The sequence below is a fragment of the Nipponia nippon genome, unplaced genomic scaffold, assembly GCF_047370975.1.
Source record: "Nipponia nippon isolate SJK-2023a ecotype South Korea unplaced genomic scaffold, ASM4737097v1 scaffold_16, whole genome shotgun sequence".
Lineage (NCBI taxonomy): Eukaryota > Metazoa > Chordata > Aves > Pelecaniformes > Threskiornithidae > Nipponia > Nipponia nippon.
The window spans coordinates 4106902-4125068 of NW_028262332.1; the positions used below are offsets into that span (position 1 = coordinate 4106902).

The 18167-nt window shown below is 50.8% G+C and overlaps 1 protein-coding gene across 5 annotated transcripts in view; it reads right to left on the bottom strand.

The window, feature by feature from the left end:
- ASTN2 (astrotactin 2) overlaps positions 1-18167 on the bottom strand; it is a 358876-nt gene that overhangs the window by 184261 nt on the left and 156448 nt on the right. For all 5 annotated transcript variants that reach the window (XR_015703622.1, XM_087752526.1, XM_087752527.1 and 2 more), the window contains exons 8-10: positions 17154-17238; positions 16902-16976; positions 16298-16435 (exon numbers count right to left, since the gene is read on the bottom strand). Coding sequence is in view for 4 of the 5 variants with exons in the window: in XM_087752526.1 (XP_087608652.1) it covers positions 16298-16435; positions 16902-16976; positions 17154-17238 (298 nt within the window). In the remaining variant the exon portion in view is untranslated. The remainder of the gene's footprint in view (positions 1-16297; positions 16436-16901; positions 16977-17153; positions 17239-18167) is intronic.

Here is an 18167-nt window from a genome sequence, read left to right on the forward strand (position 1 = left end):
GTGGCCACGCCACCCCCAATAGGTACCTTTCATGTTTAATTCAGAGGCTAGTTTAGTTAATCTATTTTTTAATAATTCATCCCTTCCATCTTAATTTTGGTAGTTGTTGAAAATCCCTAATAAAACATTTAGGGGCTCTTTTACTGAAGCAATGGCATGATTTACTTGACGGAATAGAGTCTTTGATGTCCTGTCTTAATTCCCTCCCTCCTACCGTGCCTCAATCCTGTTTATCGCTGTGCCGGAGGTAAGAGGTTCTTGTCGAGTTTTGTAGCTCTTAGACACTTGGTCAGCGTTAATAATTCAGCTGCCCCACACGGCTTGGACAAATCATGTAACATACAAGCCTCTTCTTTTTATCAACGATTCCCTCTACCACTGCGGATCCAGGCATCGGCTGGGAGTGGTGTGGAGGGACCAGGCGGAGCATCCCGACTGACACAGGTCGGAAGCATGAGCAAAATATCACAGGTGCCAACTACATTGTTGAAAGAATATACACCCTTTTACAGCACTTATATTTCATTCTCTGCTGCTGGAATGGAGAAACATGCTGGGTTTTTGCATCCGTAATTGGGGAAGAACAGATGGTAGAGGCACAGTTGGAAGTAATATGGCCATTAAAATAATCTATACGGCTTGTAATTCTCCAACATGTGAGAAAGAGGAGGGCCTGCCTTCGCCCGAGTGCCCAGCCTGGCTGCTCACCCTGCTGCAATATGGGCGGGAACATTTTTTTTTGCAGTTATTGGGATATTGAAGTGTTTTGGTGGGTCTGATGGGGTTTAGCATTTCCTTTCTACCAGGATTATCCTCTTGAAGCAATCTGAAGAGCCTACTGCTGAACCAGAGCTGCTTCCACTGGGTATTTATTTGACCCCCACGTACCATGCAGGGCGCATTTTCCCCTAAATCACCCAGTTAAAGCAACTGCTATCTTTACATCTACCTTAATGATATAAAAAGAGGAGCAGAAAGTCCCAAGCACTTCACGCAGGTAAGGCTGTCTCTGTAGTTAACTTAAATTTTAAATGGGGGTGATGGGAGAAACAATTATACACACACAAAAAAAAAGCCCATCGATTCATGAAAATTGAAACTTCTCGTGGGAATGCACAGGCTTTGCCATCACCTCTATCACTTTCAAATCTTCAGAGCGTTTTTCTGTAAAATCGAAGGAAGAAAATTGCCCAGAAAAGGCCAGATATTTAGCCAATATATGGACATTTATGCCCCTGTTCTGCATAATTTAGGCCACGGTTTCAGAGACCTCTATGCCCTCCAAACAACCCAACCACCACGTTGTTTGGTACCTCTTGACAGGTGAGGGTTTTTCTCTGGGCTTTTGTTACTGCTTTGTGTCAGTTTGTTTTTCAACATGAACATACTGTAGAAAAAGTCCTATTTCATCAATATAAAATGAAGAAAACATCTAAAATCTCAAAAAAAACCGCATTGGAAGGAGTAATCCTTTCCCATTGAAAGCCAGAGGCCAGCACCCCCATCCTGATTTACGGAGCAGAAAAGGAAGGGGAATCGCAGCAGCATCCCCTGGCCGGGAACCCAAGCATCCCAGGTCCACCAGGCACCGTGCTTCCTATGAACACCTCCCTAGGCTGGACACAAGTATTTTTTCAGCCAGAAACCTCCCCATTGGGCTTAAAATCTTCACTGCAATCACGCAAGCAAGTACCTCTCCAAATCATTACTTTCCACCCTGAACACACAAGAGCCAGCAGGACGTTACCTTGACAGCTCGCTTTGCTTTATGGAGCTGTAAATATATTTTTTAATAGGCTGGCGGCAAGAAAGATGTGTTTTCAGGCTCAACAACATCCAAAATGAACTGTGATTCATTTCAAAAGGGGTGAAGGGGTGGAGGAAGGGGGAACGCGAGCCTGAAACCCGCAGAATATAAAAGCCTTGAAAGCAACTGCCAACAAGACCCTGCACAGCTGCCTTCTGGCTCTCGGAAAGAGATTAAAAACCCGAGCAGCATCAGGCTGAAGCAGACGTCACAGAGGCCACCCTGGGCCATGCTCATGCTCAGATAACACTCTTTCTTATTATTTTCCTGGAGACAACCCAGCCTTTGCCAACGCATAGCTCTGCCCTGCTCCTCGCATCACCCGGCACAATGGGTTCATCTAAACCGAGGAGAGGAGATGCGAGATGCCGGTGCCTGGGGTGACCGGGGGCTCCCCCCACACGGTCCCTGGGGACCTCGGAGGGATTCTGCCGTGAACGTCAGCATCTCATCCTCCTTCATGAGCCAGAACATTAAGCCTGATGCGCCTTCGTTAGCCTCAGCGCTGCTCTCCGACACCTAATTTGACTAACCCTTTAGTGACTAATTTAATTACCCCGGCCCACAAACTGACAGACAGCTGTTAAAAATGGTTATTGCATTATTAATACGCTCCAGTAATTTCCCATTAAAACTATACTGTTAATAATTTTTCCCTGTATTTCTTCCCTCTTAATTAGTCTATTTAAAACTTTGAAGGAATATTCTCTTTATGGTAAATGGGAGCGTCGAGCAAATTACATTTTTGATTGAATACTTCTGTGATAGGCCAGCAAATAAGACCGTTGAGTTGTTAATTATTGTCAGAGTTTCACACGATGCCTGCTAATGAGGCAGTCAATCTTCTCTGCCATTCCTAGAATATTAATGGAGGCCTTTGGTATTGATTCTGGCACCGGGAGAAGGCAGGAACCCCTCCTCCTCAGGTGGCTCCAGGGAGGGCAGGGGGGGCTCTGCCCTGGGAGGGGACACGGAGGGGACCAGAGACCTTTGGGATGGGCTGAGCTAAGGAGGGCTTGAAGCTGGTTGAAGCTCAGGAAGCTCTTGGGTGTGCCAACGGGGGCTTGCACAGCCCACGGACCTGGTGGGGGAGCTGGCACATCCCCACAGGGATTAACCCCATCAATAGGCATCGATGCACAACAGCCGCACCCAGGCAGGGTAGGCAGCAGGGGGGTGTCAGCTCCTGCCAGACACGCTGGTCCCTGTCCCCTCTCTTTGCATCTACCTGTTGACTCTGAAGCGTGTCACATTCACCCCTTATCTTTCTGTGATAAGAGAATTTGTGTTGTTTTTTTTGAGGAAAGGGAAATACCTGATCTGTCTGGACTTCAACAGATAACTTGATAGAGTGATGTGGGGAAATTATTAACAAAGTAACCGTGATAAGGATTCGCACGGAATCGCGAGGTGGCTAAGAGACCGTACAAAAGCAGCCTTTGAGCTGTGCTGGAAGATGAGACAGGGAGTTTTCAGTACCATTTCTCAAGCTGTTTGGAGATTGATCCTATCTGATATTTGCACTAGTGCTCTCATCGGAGGATGGAGGAGTTTGGCAGCAAAGTCTGCAGTGTCAAAGTCAAAGGACTTGATGACTTTTCCCATCCAGGCTCCCACTGCCCAGTTTAGAGAGCAAAAGCAAGGCTTGTGGGGCCATGCCCAGTGCAGTCCCCCATGTCAAAGCCATCTCCCTGCAAAAAGTGTCTTGGCCAAGCCAGAAGTAATCCTACTAAAAAAAGTCCTGATTTTGTGACAGAGGAACCGAGACAGAGAGAGGCAGCAGCCACCCAGGAGGTCTATGGGTCTGTGACTGATGTCCCAGCTGTCCCATTAATGCCGTCTCCCCTGGGCAGGCAGGGAGCCACACTTCCCTGCATGAGAGGTTGCATACACATACGTGCAATTAAAAGATGCCATGCGCATCCCTGCTTCAGCCCTAAAAAGCAAGGATGAACACACAGAAACAGTTCTACTTGAGCCGTGGAGGCTGTTCAAGTGGTACAGCCGCCCCGCAAAAGCGTGTCCTCCTCTGCCTTCTGCAGCCACATCATCTCCTGCAAGAAAAAGCAGCTCTTCCCAGAGCAGGAGCATTTCTACCACTGCAGGTGAAAATCCCTCGCTGCGAGATGCGTGTGGCAGATACCGGCATGCTGCGTGGTCGTGCTGACACACAGCAGCAGGAGGGACCACAGCAACTCCTGGGAGCATTGGAGCTGTGGCAGAGGACATGGGACTGACTTTACCAGGATGCCGTGGCACCACGTCAGAGCAGAGATGTGGACTTCCTAAATAGGTCACCCAGCACTTGGTGCTGGGTTTTATTTCTCGAGGAAGCGCCTGCATGGGCGCCTGACCCGGAGACCAGCAGGATCAATGCTGCACACAGGGACACCGTGCTAGCCCTGCAAACCAGCTCAGCTCCCTCTAAACTGCTCGAGCCTTCCTAGCCTGAACCTGCCCCAGCGCTGCTCCCACCAGGAAAGCCAGGAGAGACAAGATGAACCTTGCAAAGCTCAGAAACCCCCAGTTATAGCAGTCAACGTGCCAACATATGTCAGACTGTCACAGCTGCTGCAGAGAGGCCAGAGCTCAGGAACTTCACTCCAGCTACCTGCTGTAGCTACTCCAGCCAGGCTTTGCACAGCCAAACCCACACACTCCCCAGAAATGAGACTATTCTGGGCTATTCTGGGAACACCCTCCACTTGCCTGACTGGGTGCCGCAAGGAAAGGTGGGGGGGGTGTGGGGTTGGAGCATCTGTGGAGATGCTCCCAACTCTCTGCATGTCCTGTCACCCACAGCTGCACAGCTGGAATGACACCAAGGGACAGGCGGAGGACAACAGCCTCCGCAGGAACAGCCACCCATCCACGCTGGAAGTGGTGGTGGGGTCAGGACCACTATCCCACAGTGAAGGGACAGCAAAGCTGCTGCCACCTCCCCACCTCTGCCTGCAACCTGAGCACACACAGTGCTCTCCGGGCAGGCTGCCAAAATACCAGGGAGCCAGATGTTTAGCAGGAAATCTTTTCGTGCTCCCTTAAATCCCTGCAAAGCCCCAGCTGATGAATCCAAAAGGCACACAACAACCGGGGCTTCTCCCTGCACCGCTCGCCAGATTTGCACTCAATCCCACCCATTTCTTGGCCCCTCTCAAGGCCAGGCAAGGGGACAGTTGGAATTATTGTGGTTTCTTTTCCACCGTGGAGCCAAGTAGCAGATAAGCATGGCTGTTCCCCAAATACCGGCAGTATCCCCCAACGCAGTCACCCCTGCTGCTTCTGAGCCCATCTGCTGCCCACTTGTGCTTTATAAGCAAGCCAGGCACTATTTTTACTGCAATGAAGTTTTTCAGGCTTGGACTAAAAACTCCTTTTTTTTTCCTTTTTATAAACCAGGCTTCAATAAAAGAGGAGGTTTCCGTTTATAATTAATTGCCTGTGATGCAGCATATCCCGGTTTTACCAGGAAAGGGGGAGTCTGTAACTCTCCCTGAGCTCCAAATGAGATCCCATGAAAAGCCCTTCAGGTCAATGGCAGCCATTCTTGACTCTCCTCCTCCTCATGTATCAGCTGCGTTCAGGCACAAATTATGGCTTTCACCCCCCAAAAAAACATGTCATCACAGTGGTCTGGCACCAAGTCCAACTAACACAAACCCAGGAAGGCTCCTTCACCTGGACCCAGCTCCCACCGCCCAGGCAGGAGGGTGGGAAGGGTGGGCTCGGGTTTGCCTATGGTCACATCAGGTAGGGATGATCTGCTCCTACCTTAAGTCCTCAAGAAGCTCCTATAAGGGAGAGAAGAAGCCAGGTCTCAAACAGCACCACACCCTGCCTCCCCCAGGACTCCTTTCCCGTGGGGAGATGCAGGATGATAACCAGAGCCATCAACAGCTCCCTGCAGGAACAGGGAACATGAGCCACCTATTTAGAAAAGGGCAAGAACTAAGGAGGCAGATATCCTTGAATAGTCCATCCATAATAAATAGTATTGCCTTGCAGTGGTGCCCATCCCAACTACTTGGAGCAGGTCTAAGAGCACTCATTTTAGCTGTCAGTAAAACAACAGTCAACATTCTTTGGACCCAAACAGAAGCCAACTACCAACTTATAGGTAAAATGCCACCACAAAGACTGGCTGTGGGCAGGAGGCAAGCAGAAACACACAGCTTCCCCGAAGGAAGGCATTGCCATAAAACAAGAGGAGGAAAGCGGGTACCACCACTCAACACCTACCAAGTCCCTACGCTGGGACCTCGGGCACGGCTGGGCTGCAAGCCAGGTCAGCAGCTGCTACCAATGCTTGCAGGCAAGAGGCAGAGCTGCCCAGCCTGCCTGTCCAGGTGTCACTCAGCCTCTGCAGACACTGTCGCCTGGGAAAACAGCCTTGGTGCTATTGCGCTTAAAGGTCATGCTTCAAAATAAGGGCAGGCTTTGAGTTAATAAAGGGTTAATGGCAGACTACGGGCTGTCAGCATGGGCACATATGGAATAAAAGGGGGGCTGAGATCAAGAGCCTTGTGGCGGGTTAACTCCATCCCTTCCCGCAGGGTTTTCAGGGCATTCCCCTGGGGAGGTAGTGCAGTATAGCTGCTCCACAGCATTTACTTTGATACAAGAACCCTAACACACGTCAGGGACCTATTACACATATAGATCATGTTTGGTATGGATGGTTATAAGCAATGTATTCACCCCTTGGACTCTATGGGTCAAGGAACCCTTTATTGAACAACTCACAACTTTATCATTAACTCCAAGCTGCGTCCAACTCCAGAGGAACAACATTTCAGAGCCAACATCCCCAGCTCTGTGCTTGATATGCACCGATTAAAAAAAAAAAAAAGAAAAAGGGAAATGTGGACTGAGCTGAACAAAGAGACTTCTCACTGCAAAAGCTCAGTGCATATTTACACAGTATACTGCCTTAATTCTCAGCTTCTTCATTTATGTCATATTAAGCCCTCCGCAGTAGCAGGGAAGTATTAGCTGCTGTTTAATTGTGTGCTGCTGGGTTCAGCGTGGTTACCGATGAGCTGCTGCTGGGAGAGAGCCCTGCAGCAGGGCAGGGCTGGGATGGACATGGCAAGGCAGTGACAGGGGGACAGCCCACAGCAGAGCCACCAGCCAGGAGGGTGAGCAGCATCAAGGGACACTACCCCAGTCTGAGCCAGTTTTGCCTTACATATAGGATGAAACATCGGCTGGCAGTGAATGACCTACTATGTGATACCCGGGACAAACCCCACGTGCAACGCCCAGACCTCCTGTTTGCAGGAGACATGAATACGTTCTCCCCCCAAACCCATCCAGCCACAATGCCAACAGACTTGAACGTGCCCTAGACAAAACTGTGGGCTCTTCACCCCCCGTATGCCTCCCCTCCAAAGCCTGCTCAGTACCAGCCGCTTTCATTTCCTCCAGTGGAGAAGAAACATGCGCTAGCTGAATTACGTACAACCCTTGTGGTCCATCAACACCCCCCATCCCCATCCCTCCCTCCCAGCGCTGCCTTCCCTGTCTCCACTCCAGCCACCACCAGCGCTGCTCAGCCCCGCCGGAGCCTGGCCCCGAGCACAGCGCAGCCTGCGGCACGGCATGGCCGCGGGGCCCTAACTGCACCCATCTGTGTTATAATAAAAGGCACTTGGTTGCGGCCAATAGCACCTCATTATATCAAAAACACCGCAGAACATGTCTACAGATGAATTGATTATGGCACAGTAATTCTTCAGCCAGTGAATGCAGGGCAATTCCCAAGATGGGATTATGTTTTTGCAAGGTTTCACCTAATTTTCTTGACTTTTTTTTTTCCCTGCTCACTCCCCAGCCCTCCTTCCAAAACTCTCCAGCTTTGCACCGCTCTTAAAAAAATATTCTGCTTAATGCACTCCAGCATAGTGCCCAGGAAAGCACCATCACCTGCTGGACCTCTGGACTTTAAACATGTAGCAGCAGGAAAAAGTCAAGAAAGCTTTTGCTTTTCACTCTGTAGCCAGCAGTCAGATTTGAGGAGACTGGAGAAAGACCTGACAGGTACTTACAAACATCTAAATCAGAAAAGGAGAAGCAGAGTAAGCAGCAAATAAACAGACGAAAAGAGGCAACGATGTGAAACCTGGGCAAAGCAGAAGCAAAGGGCAGATGATTTGCAGCTGACGCACAGTCTGGTCCGGCTGCGGTCCCACTGGCCAGCTGCAGCAAAGCACGGAAAGGTTGTCTGAGCTGATGGGCAATGCCAGACAGGGTGCACCATTCCCTTGTCTGTGCAATGCCAACGCTGTCTCCAAATCATGCGCTGAGATTTTTGGTGCTCCTGACCTAATATTGAGCTACTTTTGCTCCTTTGCCTGGATGTCAGGGGGTCAGAGAGAGCAGAGCATCTCTCCCACATCTGGAAACTGTGTGGAATGAGAATGACGAGCACAGTACGAGCAAAGTTACTCTGAGCTGTCCGGAAAGTGCTGCACCTACAGCTCCCTTGGCTGCTCTGAGGCTGGTGGGAGGAACAGAGGGTATTTTGCCCTAACAAATCACTCCGAGAGCCAGGCTGACATCCTGAAGCAGAGCAAATCCCTCGGGGACAGCAGCCGTGGTGGCGGGGCACCATACCCCAAGTCCACCGGAGCTGATGGAAACATCACCCTCACCCCGGCTACTCAGAAGCAGGAGCCAAAACTAATTAACTTCACTTGTCTTAGGAGAGCGCGGCTGTCCTGGTTCACCAGCTGTGACTGCGGCTGCCCTCATGCCCAGCCCTGGCCGCCCATGCTGCTGGGTTTAGCAGCCATGGTGCCTGCACGGTCGCTGCCTGCCCTGGGGTGAAAGCTGAATGGGACCTTCCCCCTCAGTTTCGTCTGGTTTGCACAAAGCTGCCTTCCCTCATCCCTACACAGCAAGAACGACGTTCCTCTGCAGCAACATGTGCATCCCCCCTTCCCTTCAACAATTAAAAAACTCCCATAAAAATAAACCTAGGGGTCCACCTTCTCCAAGATCCTTCCCAAGCCTGCAAGGGACAGTGTCTTCTCGCGGTGCCCTTAAAGCAGAAGGACAAAGCTTCCCTGTTCATGTCCACCTCCACTCCCATTGTTTTCGCTGAGATTATTTCTCCTCCCTGTGCCGGCTGTGGAGCCTGTTGCACGTCCCTGGCGTGCCCCCAGGAACGTTTCAGCTCGGCTGAATTTTATTAGTTTTGTCCTCTGGATGAAGTGACCCAATGGTAGTTATGGGAGATAAAAATGAGAAAGGAGGAGCAGATACAGTCCACGTCAGGCAAGTTTAAGGCAACTGAAATCTCATCAGAACTGGTTGGTGGATAGTGCCAGCTCTTTCTACTAAGTCACATTAAGAAATAGCTAAAGAAAAGACCCATTCCCAATATCACTGCCCCACCCGGGACCGTATCTCCCACTGACACAGCTAAGACAAAGGAGAGCTGCACATCTAGACGGGACCAGAGCCATCATCCCACCTCGCCCTGAAGCATCTCAGGACCTTAAGGACAAAATTGCTGAGGACAGCCCTGGGCAAGAAGGCAGGGACTCAGAGCATCCTTCCCCAGACACCCAGGAAATCCTGTCCCTCCTGCTGCTGCCACCATCCTCATTCTCTGCTGTCCCTCTCCTGTCCCCAGTGACCTCCGAGTGCAGCTCCAAGCCCCAGCCTGCCAGCCAGGCAGCTGCACGCTCTCGGCTGTCACCGGGTGAAAGTGACGCGGGTCGTCTTGCTTTGAATGGGAGATGGCAGAGCTGACCCCAAATACCCTGCACTTGCTGGGGCTCAAGTACCTGCACTACAAACCAGCCCCGCAGCGCTGGCCTGGCACTGCCATGTCCATCCCCAGTGACCTGACCCTTTCCAAAAGTACCACAGCTCCTTCCCCAGCACAGGAGGAAGAGGAGGAGGAGGAGGGCAGAGGTTCCCTGTCCCAAATCTGGTGCAGGTCACTGCTGCTCCAGCACAGCACCGGGGAAGGGATGACCTGCCTGGTCCCTCTCCCATCTGCAAACCTTCTAGTCCCCTTCACAGGCAGGAGATGGACACAAAAGCAAAGGTAATAAAACTCGGGGGGGGGGGGAATGTAATTCAGGAAAAATAGTACAGACAGGCTGTATAAACAGAGAGGCCATGGGGCTGCACTTTGAAAAGGCAGCTACAAAGCACGCTCCGGCTGATGTTTAACAAGAAGCAAAGGCAGGGACATAAAAACAAATAGCATCATCAAACAGGGACAGGAGAACTTCTTTCATTGAAGAAACCCAAGGTTTCTGATTTCACTGCCTTGCATCTCCCCTTCTGCTAAGCACACACATCAGCACAGTGTTTTAGAGCCCCTGCCTCCCCCTCCAAACCCTTTGCTCTCACTGCCTGTCTCAGCGCTGGCAGGATCCTACTCCACCACAGCTCCTGCTCCAGGCAGTTGGATGGACAGACACACAGCTACAGCAGCAGATCTGGCGTAGGGGTAGCTGCAGAGTCCAATGCCAAACCCTACTCTATGATGGGAGATCCCAGATACATTAAAGGGAATAATTCTGGGTGTGAGACAGCATTTGCATATTTGGTGGGTGTCACAGTTTTTTAATTGACTCGATAAATATATAAACAAAATCTGTTCGCTCGTTGGGTTGTTTTTCCCTCCTGGGCTCTGTGGCTCCATGGATGAGAGGAACAGCAATCGCTCAGCTGTCAAACTTGTAACTGTTGCTGGTGCTTCCTACGATGGATTTGCCTACAACCCAGGTCCATATTTACATCCACCACCCCTAAGGGGTTTGATCATTTTCTGTGCAGTTTTATGGCCCAGCATCAAGATCTCAAAAATGCAGTGGGTTCGCACAAAGGACTAGAAAACAGAGAGAGAGTGAAACTCAGCGTTACCATAGCAGGAATTATTAAAAGCCCCTGAAGAGGGAGGGCTGAAATGTTCCTCTGCTTCTGGGCATGAAAGATCACCCATAGCTGTTGATGGATCAGGAAGAGACAGTGAGGGCAGTGAGGTCCCTGCACCCTCCCACAGGTGCTGGGTGACCCATGTTTCAATTCTGACCTACCCTAGACACTCCCTGGGTGATTTCAGCTCAAGTTTGGGGCTTTTTTTCCCCCCTTTCCTCTCTGCCCCTATTTCTCTATCTCACCACTCCCGTAATTCCTCTCATTTTGCTGCTCACACCCCTTGGTGGCTGCCACAAGGTTACATCTCCATTTAGTCCCCCTGTAGCCAAGTGAGACGTACCTGACTCTTCTAACCTGCTCTCATAAATCAAAGCGGGAGGCAGGGAGCAGGAAAAATCCCAGTAAGCAGCCAGGATGATGCTAAGTAGACAGATGCAGGGCAGGGGCTGGTGGCTGCCTCTGTGTAAAGCATCTGTCCTTTCCCTGCAGAGGATGAGGCCAAAGGCTGCCTTTATCCCCATGTTAAGCACTGCAAGCTGCTTCTCCTCCGGTTTTGCAAGACGACGGTGTGTTGGGGTGATAAGAGGCCCAGGCCAGAGCATCAGGGACGTTATCTGCGGGGATGACAGTGTCTCTGTGATGTGCACAGTAATGAATTGCCCTCTTTGCAGAAATGAGTAAGTCATGCCTGGTGATGCAATGATCAATTTGCTCCATCATGTGAAGCCCTCCATTCATTACAGGCACCTGCTGATAGCCGCTCACAGCCACTCTATTGGCACCAACAGAGCAAAAGCCTCTGCAGGCAGCTCCTCAGGTCCCCGCTGAGGAACAGCCCCAAAACGGGGTTTCCCCTCTCCCCCGACCTCCTGGTTGAGGGTCCTTCCAGCATTGAGCATCAAGAAATCACAGCCCGCTCTGTTCCAGGAGACAAAAAAAGGGGAAAAAAAGACCAAGTTCCCATGGCATCCCCTGCACCGAATGGCAGGAAGAGCTGGCAAGGTGCCCTCTGCCTGCTCCTGCCCGCACCCCACCGCCATGCTGCCCAAGGGGACTGGCCCAGCCCACCTCCTGAGCCTCAGTGGTGCTCTCCTGCAGCAGCACCCATTTTCCTGTACTCCTGCAGATAAGGCACGAGGCTAAGGCACAGGGCAAATGAGCTCTGCTGCTGCTACGACAGCGTGGCCACGGCAAAGCTCTTTCCCCTCTTCTGGCCCAGACTCCCTTTGCCTTTCTTATCCACTTCACTTTTCATCCTCCTCCGCTCCCAGGGAGCCTCACACCACAGCACTCAGCACCGACTTGCAAAATCACAAGTGACCAAATCACTGCAAAACCCCTGCAAACAAACCACTGCAAAACCCCTGTAAGCCTGGGGCAGCGATGGTGTCGCAAGGGCATGGCAGGGCTGAGCCGACAAAAGCCACAGGCAGGGAGCAAAAGCCCAGCTCCTCTCCTCAGCACAAGATGGGACGCATGCGGGTGCAGAGCTGGGGAGAGCAGAGCACTCTGCCACCAAGAGAACTGAAAATAAAATAAGAAACAAATAAAAAAAAAATAAAAAATCCAGTTGACTGTACTTTGGCAAAGAATTCAGAGAGCAAAGGGGCTCACTTGGGAGCAAAACGAAGATGAATCGATAGCAAGTTCAAGAGAATTCATTCTGCCGCTGAACACTTGTCTCTCCATCAGGACATCTCGAAGGCTTGTCAAGTGAAGGCAAGGCTTTTATTTGTTTCGATGGTTGCCATAACGATAGAGCTATATGTCATGTCAGGCAGCAGCTGAGGCTCGCACCTCTGATTTATAGCTGCTCACCAGAAATTCTCAACTTTTCTGCAGAGCGGGTGGCACGGTGAACCAGGACCACCAGGTGTTTGCCAGTGCCACACTCTGCCGACGGGGTTATCTCCGCTCTCGGTCCCCCACAGCCAGCTGCGCCCCAAGGGATGCTTTTATTATCCCCCCCCCCAGGGATGCTCAGTGCTGATGGCAGTGGGACCCGGGGACTGTGGGTGCGGGTCCTCCCTGTGAGCTGCCAACAGCAGAGCAGCATATGCTGCTGCAATTAAAGTGATTCATAGTCTCACAGGACAAGCGGTACCTCCTAAAGGGCCGAAAAGAGATGGCAAGGTGTTCAGAGAAAGCCAGTAGAAGGATTAAACACTTAATAGTAATCTGTTTAAAACAATATGGACTACTGAGTTTACCATCAGGTTTTGGCAGAAATACAGATAAGAGAGAGGGATGGGAGCAAAGGGGAGAGGGAAACAATGAAAGGTCTTGAAAACAAGCGAGACAAGGTGGGACTGGGAGGTATTTCTTGTCCTGGCAGGGGATGCACAGCTGGAGCAACCTGCCCAGCCTGCAACCCAGCCTCCAGCCCAGGCCGGAGGCTTCCCAGCGCAGGGAGAGCCCTGCAGTACTGCTGGCCAACCTCATATGAGCAAAGACGTCACTGTTAGCATGACTGCCACGATCCCAGACGTGTGACTGACGTGATCACAGACAGACGATCAGATTCTGGGGTCGAGGAGGGGATGCTCAGTATGGTTACTGATAAATTATACATATAAGTTTCATTAACTCTACGCACCCTCATGCTTAATTTATGACGCACAGCCCTAAAACTCCCACCAGCGAGTTCTCCATGCAAAGTCCTGTCCCCACTCATGCCCCAGCACACGTGGGAGCATCCCTGGTGGGAGGTTTGCACATAGACCTTTGGCTCCAGTCTATAGGAAGCTGCTCTAATGACTTGGCTGCAGCAGTGGGAGGAAGCTTGGGCCCTTCGTTCCCATCCACCAAAGCACTGCATACAGCTTGTTGCACGGCTCAGCGGTGCAACACACAGACAACAGCATCCCTCCGGATCAGCAGCGGGAAGTCAGCATTTCTCCGGAGAGCTGCTGAAAGGCAGAGCCCCACCTGTCCCTTCCACAGTCTCAAGTATCTTCATAAAAACGCAAGGCCACGTTTGAACCTTTAACCCTCTGAGTTGTAAAGACTTCATCACTTGTTTTCTCCAAACCAGGCTTTCTGCAATTTCCCTCCATTAAACTCTTCAAGACAAGTGACCCCGGAGCCAAAAGGTGTCAGACTAATGAAAGGTCTGGAGGAATGCAGCATGCTTGTTATTAAAGACACAGAAGAAATACAGGACTGAGCCACCATCACAGAGTTACAGGACAGCAAACAGGGCACTCCAGGTGCTGAGACCGTGTTGCAGCCGGTGTAATACAGCCCAGGATCTGCCCCTTGGCACGGGGACGTGACTGTATTAGAGCTCAAGCGCTGCAGGACTACCTGCAGGAGCTGCCAGCATGGAGGGACATCAGTGTTACTGTGGTCCCACAGCCCAGGGAACAGGTTCCCACTGTGCAGAGGGACAGCTCTGTTTGAACACCTAGACAATGGACAGCACATGTTCATCTGTGATGGTAGGTCTGACGTTACGGGTCACCATCTGGTCATCTGAATCATGAAAACTTCTGCATTACTGCTCCCCTGAGAAGCTACCAACACTTGTCTCAGTCCAGAGGGACAAAGCAAAGAGCGTGCAAGATAAACAGCTCTAAAAATACCCTTCTCGTTGCATGAAAGTACCCAAGAACCTCAGATGAGGTTCTCGGAGACAGGCCAACTCCCATGAGCACCAAACAGCAACATCCCTGCTCACTGACTGCAGTGGACATGAACAGCCCCAGCATTAGCTCCTCCACACCATCATGCTCTGCTTGGGCAGTATCACCTTGGTTTCCACCCACTCCAGGGTACTTGGGACCCCAAGCTTGCAGCCTGATCCCCGTTTGAGAAGTGTTTAAGTTCTAATGCAGAAATAATAGATCGCTTTTTGGTTTTCACTGTATCTGTGAAACCTTCCATAATTCAACATCAAATATTTATTATTACGTTTATTAAAGTTTTAATAATTTAGCATCTCCTGTATGCAAGATACAAGTGCCGTGAACTCGCCTCCCTTATTCTACCTGGGTCACTCCAATATTTATACCTGGAATTCTTAGTTCAGGATCCATTTACAAGGGGAACAGGCAACAGCCTCCGTGCCAGAAACTCCCCTCATCCTGCCTGGCATTCATCCATCCCGACTGAGACTCCTCCGCGAGGATCAGTGCCCAGAGACAATTACTGCATTGGAGCAGAAAGCAAGCTTCCTAGCTTCTGTTTTCACTAAGGTATTTTTAACGACAATGTGAGGAGGCAGGAAAGAAATAATGTTCTCCTGGCATTTCGGCTTGGAAAATGTTAACATACAACAAGGCGACCCTTCACCTTCTCAAATGAAAAGCAGTAGTCTTCTGCAGACAAGAAAAACAATGCTCCTAAGAAAGCCAAATTGTGATAGATATGTACCATCAGTCTCTTTTGCAGGAGAGGGAACAAGCACTAATTAGCCACAAACACACACTTGGAAGTGAGGACCTCTTGGATGCCAGTCCTAGCTCTGCCATAGGTTTCGTAGGCCCTTGCTCCAAGCACTGCCCAGCCAAGACTCATGATGATGGGGCAGAAGAATGGAAATCCACCATCCCATCGCTCTAGGAAAAGACAAGACAGAAGGGGCTGGGAGATATAAGAATCCTGCTCGTGCCCAGAAAGATGATTCGCAACACAGAGAAGAATTTGCAGGTGAGAAAATCATGTCTTGAGTCAACAGGAAAAGGCAGTGAGAAGGAAGGCAGGGAGGGAGGGATCACAGAGTCTCCCTGGCACCCAACAATCACATGCTCCATCTTAATTTAATGCAGGAGAAGGGAACACACACTAAATACCTTAGGAATTAAACCCTTGTAGTTTACAGTTAAACCCTTGTAAACCAGGCAGAGGAGGACAATCACCACCATCACTCTCCTCTGAGGCAGAGGCTGCTGCTCCCTTTCCAGCTGGGGCACAGAGGATAACCATTTTGCCTGGCTCCTTTTCCAAGGGACCTCCCTTTGCCCACCCCCAGCCCGGTCTCCCAGTAAACAGTCTCTCCTTCCACCAGGGCAATTCTCCTGCAATGCCCTCTTAGGTCCCACTAAACTGTCACAAGTCCAATGACATCTGGTTAAAACACAAGCTAGCCAAAATGGGGGAGCCAGAGAAATATCTGGGCATTTACTGAACTCGAGAAAGGAAAAAAACCCTCTAGCTGTATAATAATTGAACAAGCAACACAGCCTTTCACCAAGGTCTGACTTTGGCTCTACATGAGCACCGCAGCAGACTGTCAAGGGCTGGGTGGATATGATATACGTACGAGTTTCTGAAAGATGATAGCACCTCCATACTGGTAAATGCATCAGTTTAAGCTATGCAATCTAACATGTGATTTAAGCCACTTTAAAATTGCCTTGCCATAGGTTCATACCAATTTACCTGACTGGATTGGCAGATTTCAGAGCTATATACACAAGCCTGGCCTAGACCCATCAGGACCAAAAATGCCTGAAGAGCTATCACATGAGATTTCTTATTGGAAGAAAATTAATCAAACTTATCATCATAGAAATTACTGCATCCTCAATAACAATTTGAGCAGTGTAGTCACTCAAGCATGAGCAAAACAAGAAATCTGCTTCCTACCTGACATCTGCTGGATCTTCCGTCACCAGAACATCTGTCTTGCAGCTGGCGAGAGGATTGATGGAAAGCTCCACAGGGGGCACCACGAAGCTCTTACTGACAGGCAGCCACAGGCCTTGACCCAAACTATATGTGGACCTGGAATAAGGACAAACGTGTCATATAGGAACAGAGTGTTCACAGCGAATGGTGACACTCTGTTGCACCTGACAACCTGGAAATCAGAGCAGTGGTGGCTCCGTGGGATAAGTTAGTCATTTGGCCTTGTCCTGAAAGCCAAACACCAGCAAATGAGAGAGGAATAGCTAGAGATGTGACAGGGAGAACATGGATACGGTCAAGCTCTTCTTTTTAGTCGAGGGGGACTTTGTGTTCCACTGTTCTCGCTTTTGCTGAGACACATCAGGCCAAGGGGACGAGAAGGAAATGCTTCCCTGTCTGCAGAACATGGACAAATCTTTCAGGTTTGTCAAAGGCAAACAACGCTCATGTCCCCCAGACAGCACAAGATGGAGCCGGGAGTGACCAAGAGGTAGCATCCGCTGGGATGTGCTCACCGGTGCTCTGCTCCCAAATGTCCAAGCTGAACGCTCCTCTGACTCACCTGAGTATCTTCTCTGGTGCCTGCTCTCCTGTGACCAAGTCATATCCCCGCTCAAGCGTCGTGTAGGGCCACGGCCTGGGAGGCAGAGAGGGAAAGAGCAGCTGTGGCACGTCACTCAGTAGGAAAGCGGAACAGCCCGGTCCCAGGTCTTTGGTGCCGGCCATGACTGGTGGGGAGGAGACCAGATCCCTCACCAACGTGGGAGCCAGGACAGAGCAAGCACACCATCACATGGGGATCAGCCCCACTCACCCTTCACTGTGTCCCCAGTCACTGCGCACACACAAGTGGCGATGGACGGGGTCCGGGGCGTAGCCTTCATGGCAGCTGCACTCTCCTAAAAGAGAAGAGGGGAAGATGAGACCTCTCTGCTCCAGAGGCACATCAGTGACCACAGCGTCGGGCTCTCCTTGCCTGCTGCCCTCCTCTGCTCGTTCACGGCTGTTCATGATCCCCAATGTGGGTCTAGAGCGCTTTGGACTCTTCTGAAACCTCCAGGAAATGCAGAGGAGGAGATGAGGAGATGTGAAAAGCTGCAAGAAACCTGTAGTTCTTCTGGAAGGGGTTACATGATGTAGTACCCACAGTAGCTGGGGATAGGATTTCATGATGCAAAAGGTCTGTCCTTAACCCGTGTTCCTGTGCAGCCCTGCAGCTCCCTTGGCTCAGCAAACCTCTGCCCGATGGCCTGCAAGAACAGCTCACGTTCCCCACAGAGATGTGCACACATGGATCCAGCCCCTGCCTCAGTCCTGCTGAACCCTGCCCACACCCCTGGCAGAGGGGCTGCTCTGGGGCCAGCAGTTCCCTCCTCAGCAGGGATCGTGACCTCGCTTGAGGAGAGCCAGCGTCCATGTCCATGCACCTCCCAGGTAGGGGGATGCTCCCAGCCCATCCTGGCCATGTCCCCTTCCCACCTCTGCTCCTGCCACCTCACACGGCGATGGGATGGCAGAGCCTCCTGCAGCCCAAACTCCAGCAGGAGGATGCAGAAACCCCCGACCTCTGTCCTCTGCAGGCAGTGCCCATGCCATGCCTTCGTCCTGCGGCTAAGGGGCTCTCGGACCTGCTCCCCGCCCCGCTCTCTCGGTGCTGGCTTACCCTGTTTACACCCTTTTGACAGCAAGAGAAAATATTTCCTGCACCAGAAACCCAACCATGCTTGGCCCAAATTGATTCCGTGTTTGGTAGAAATACATAACCCAGAGCAAGAAACAGCAAAATCAAAGGATTAATTGGATTTGCACGTAGAGTTTCTGTTACAAG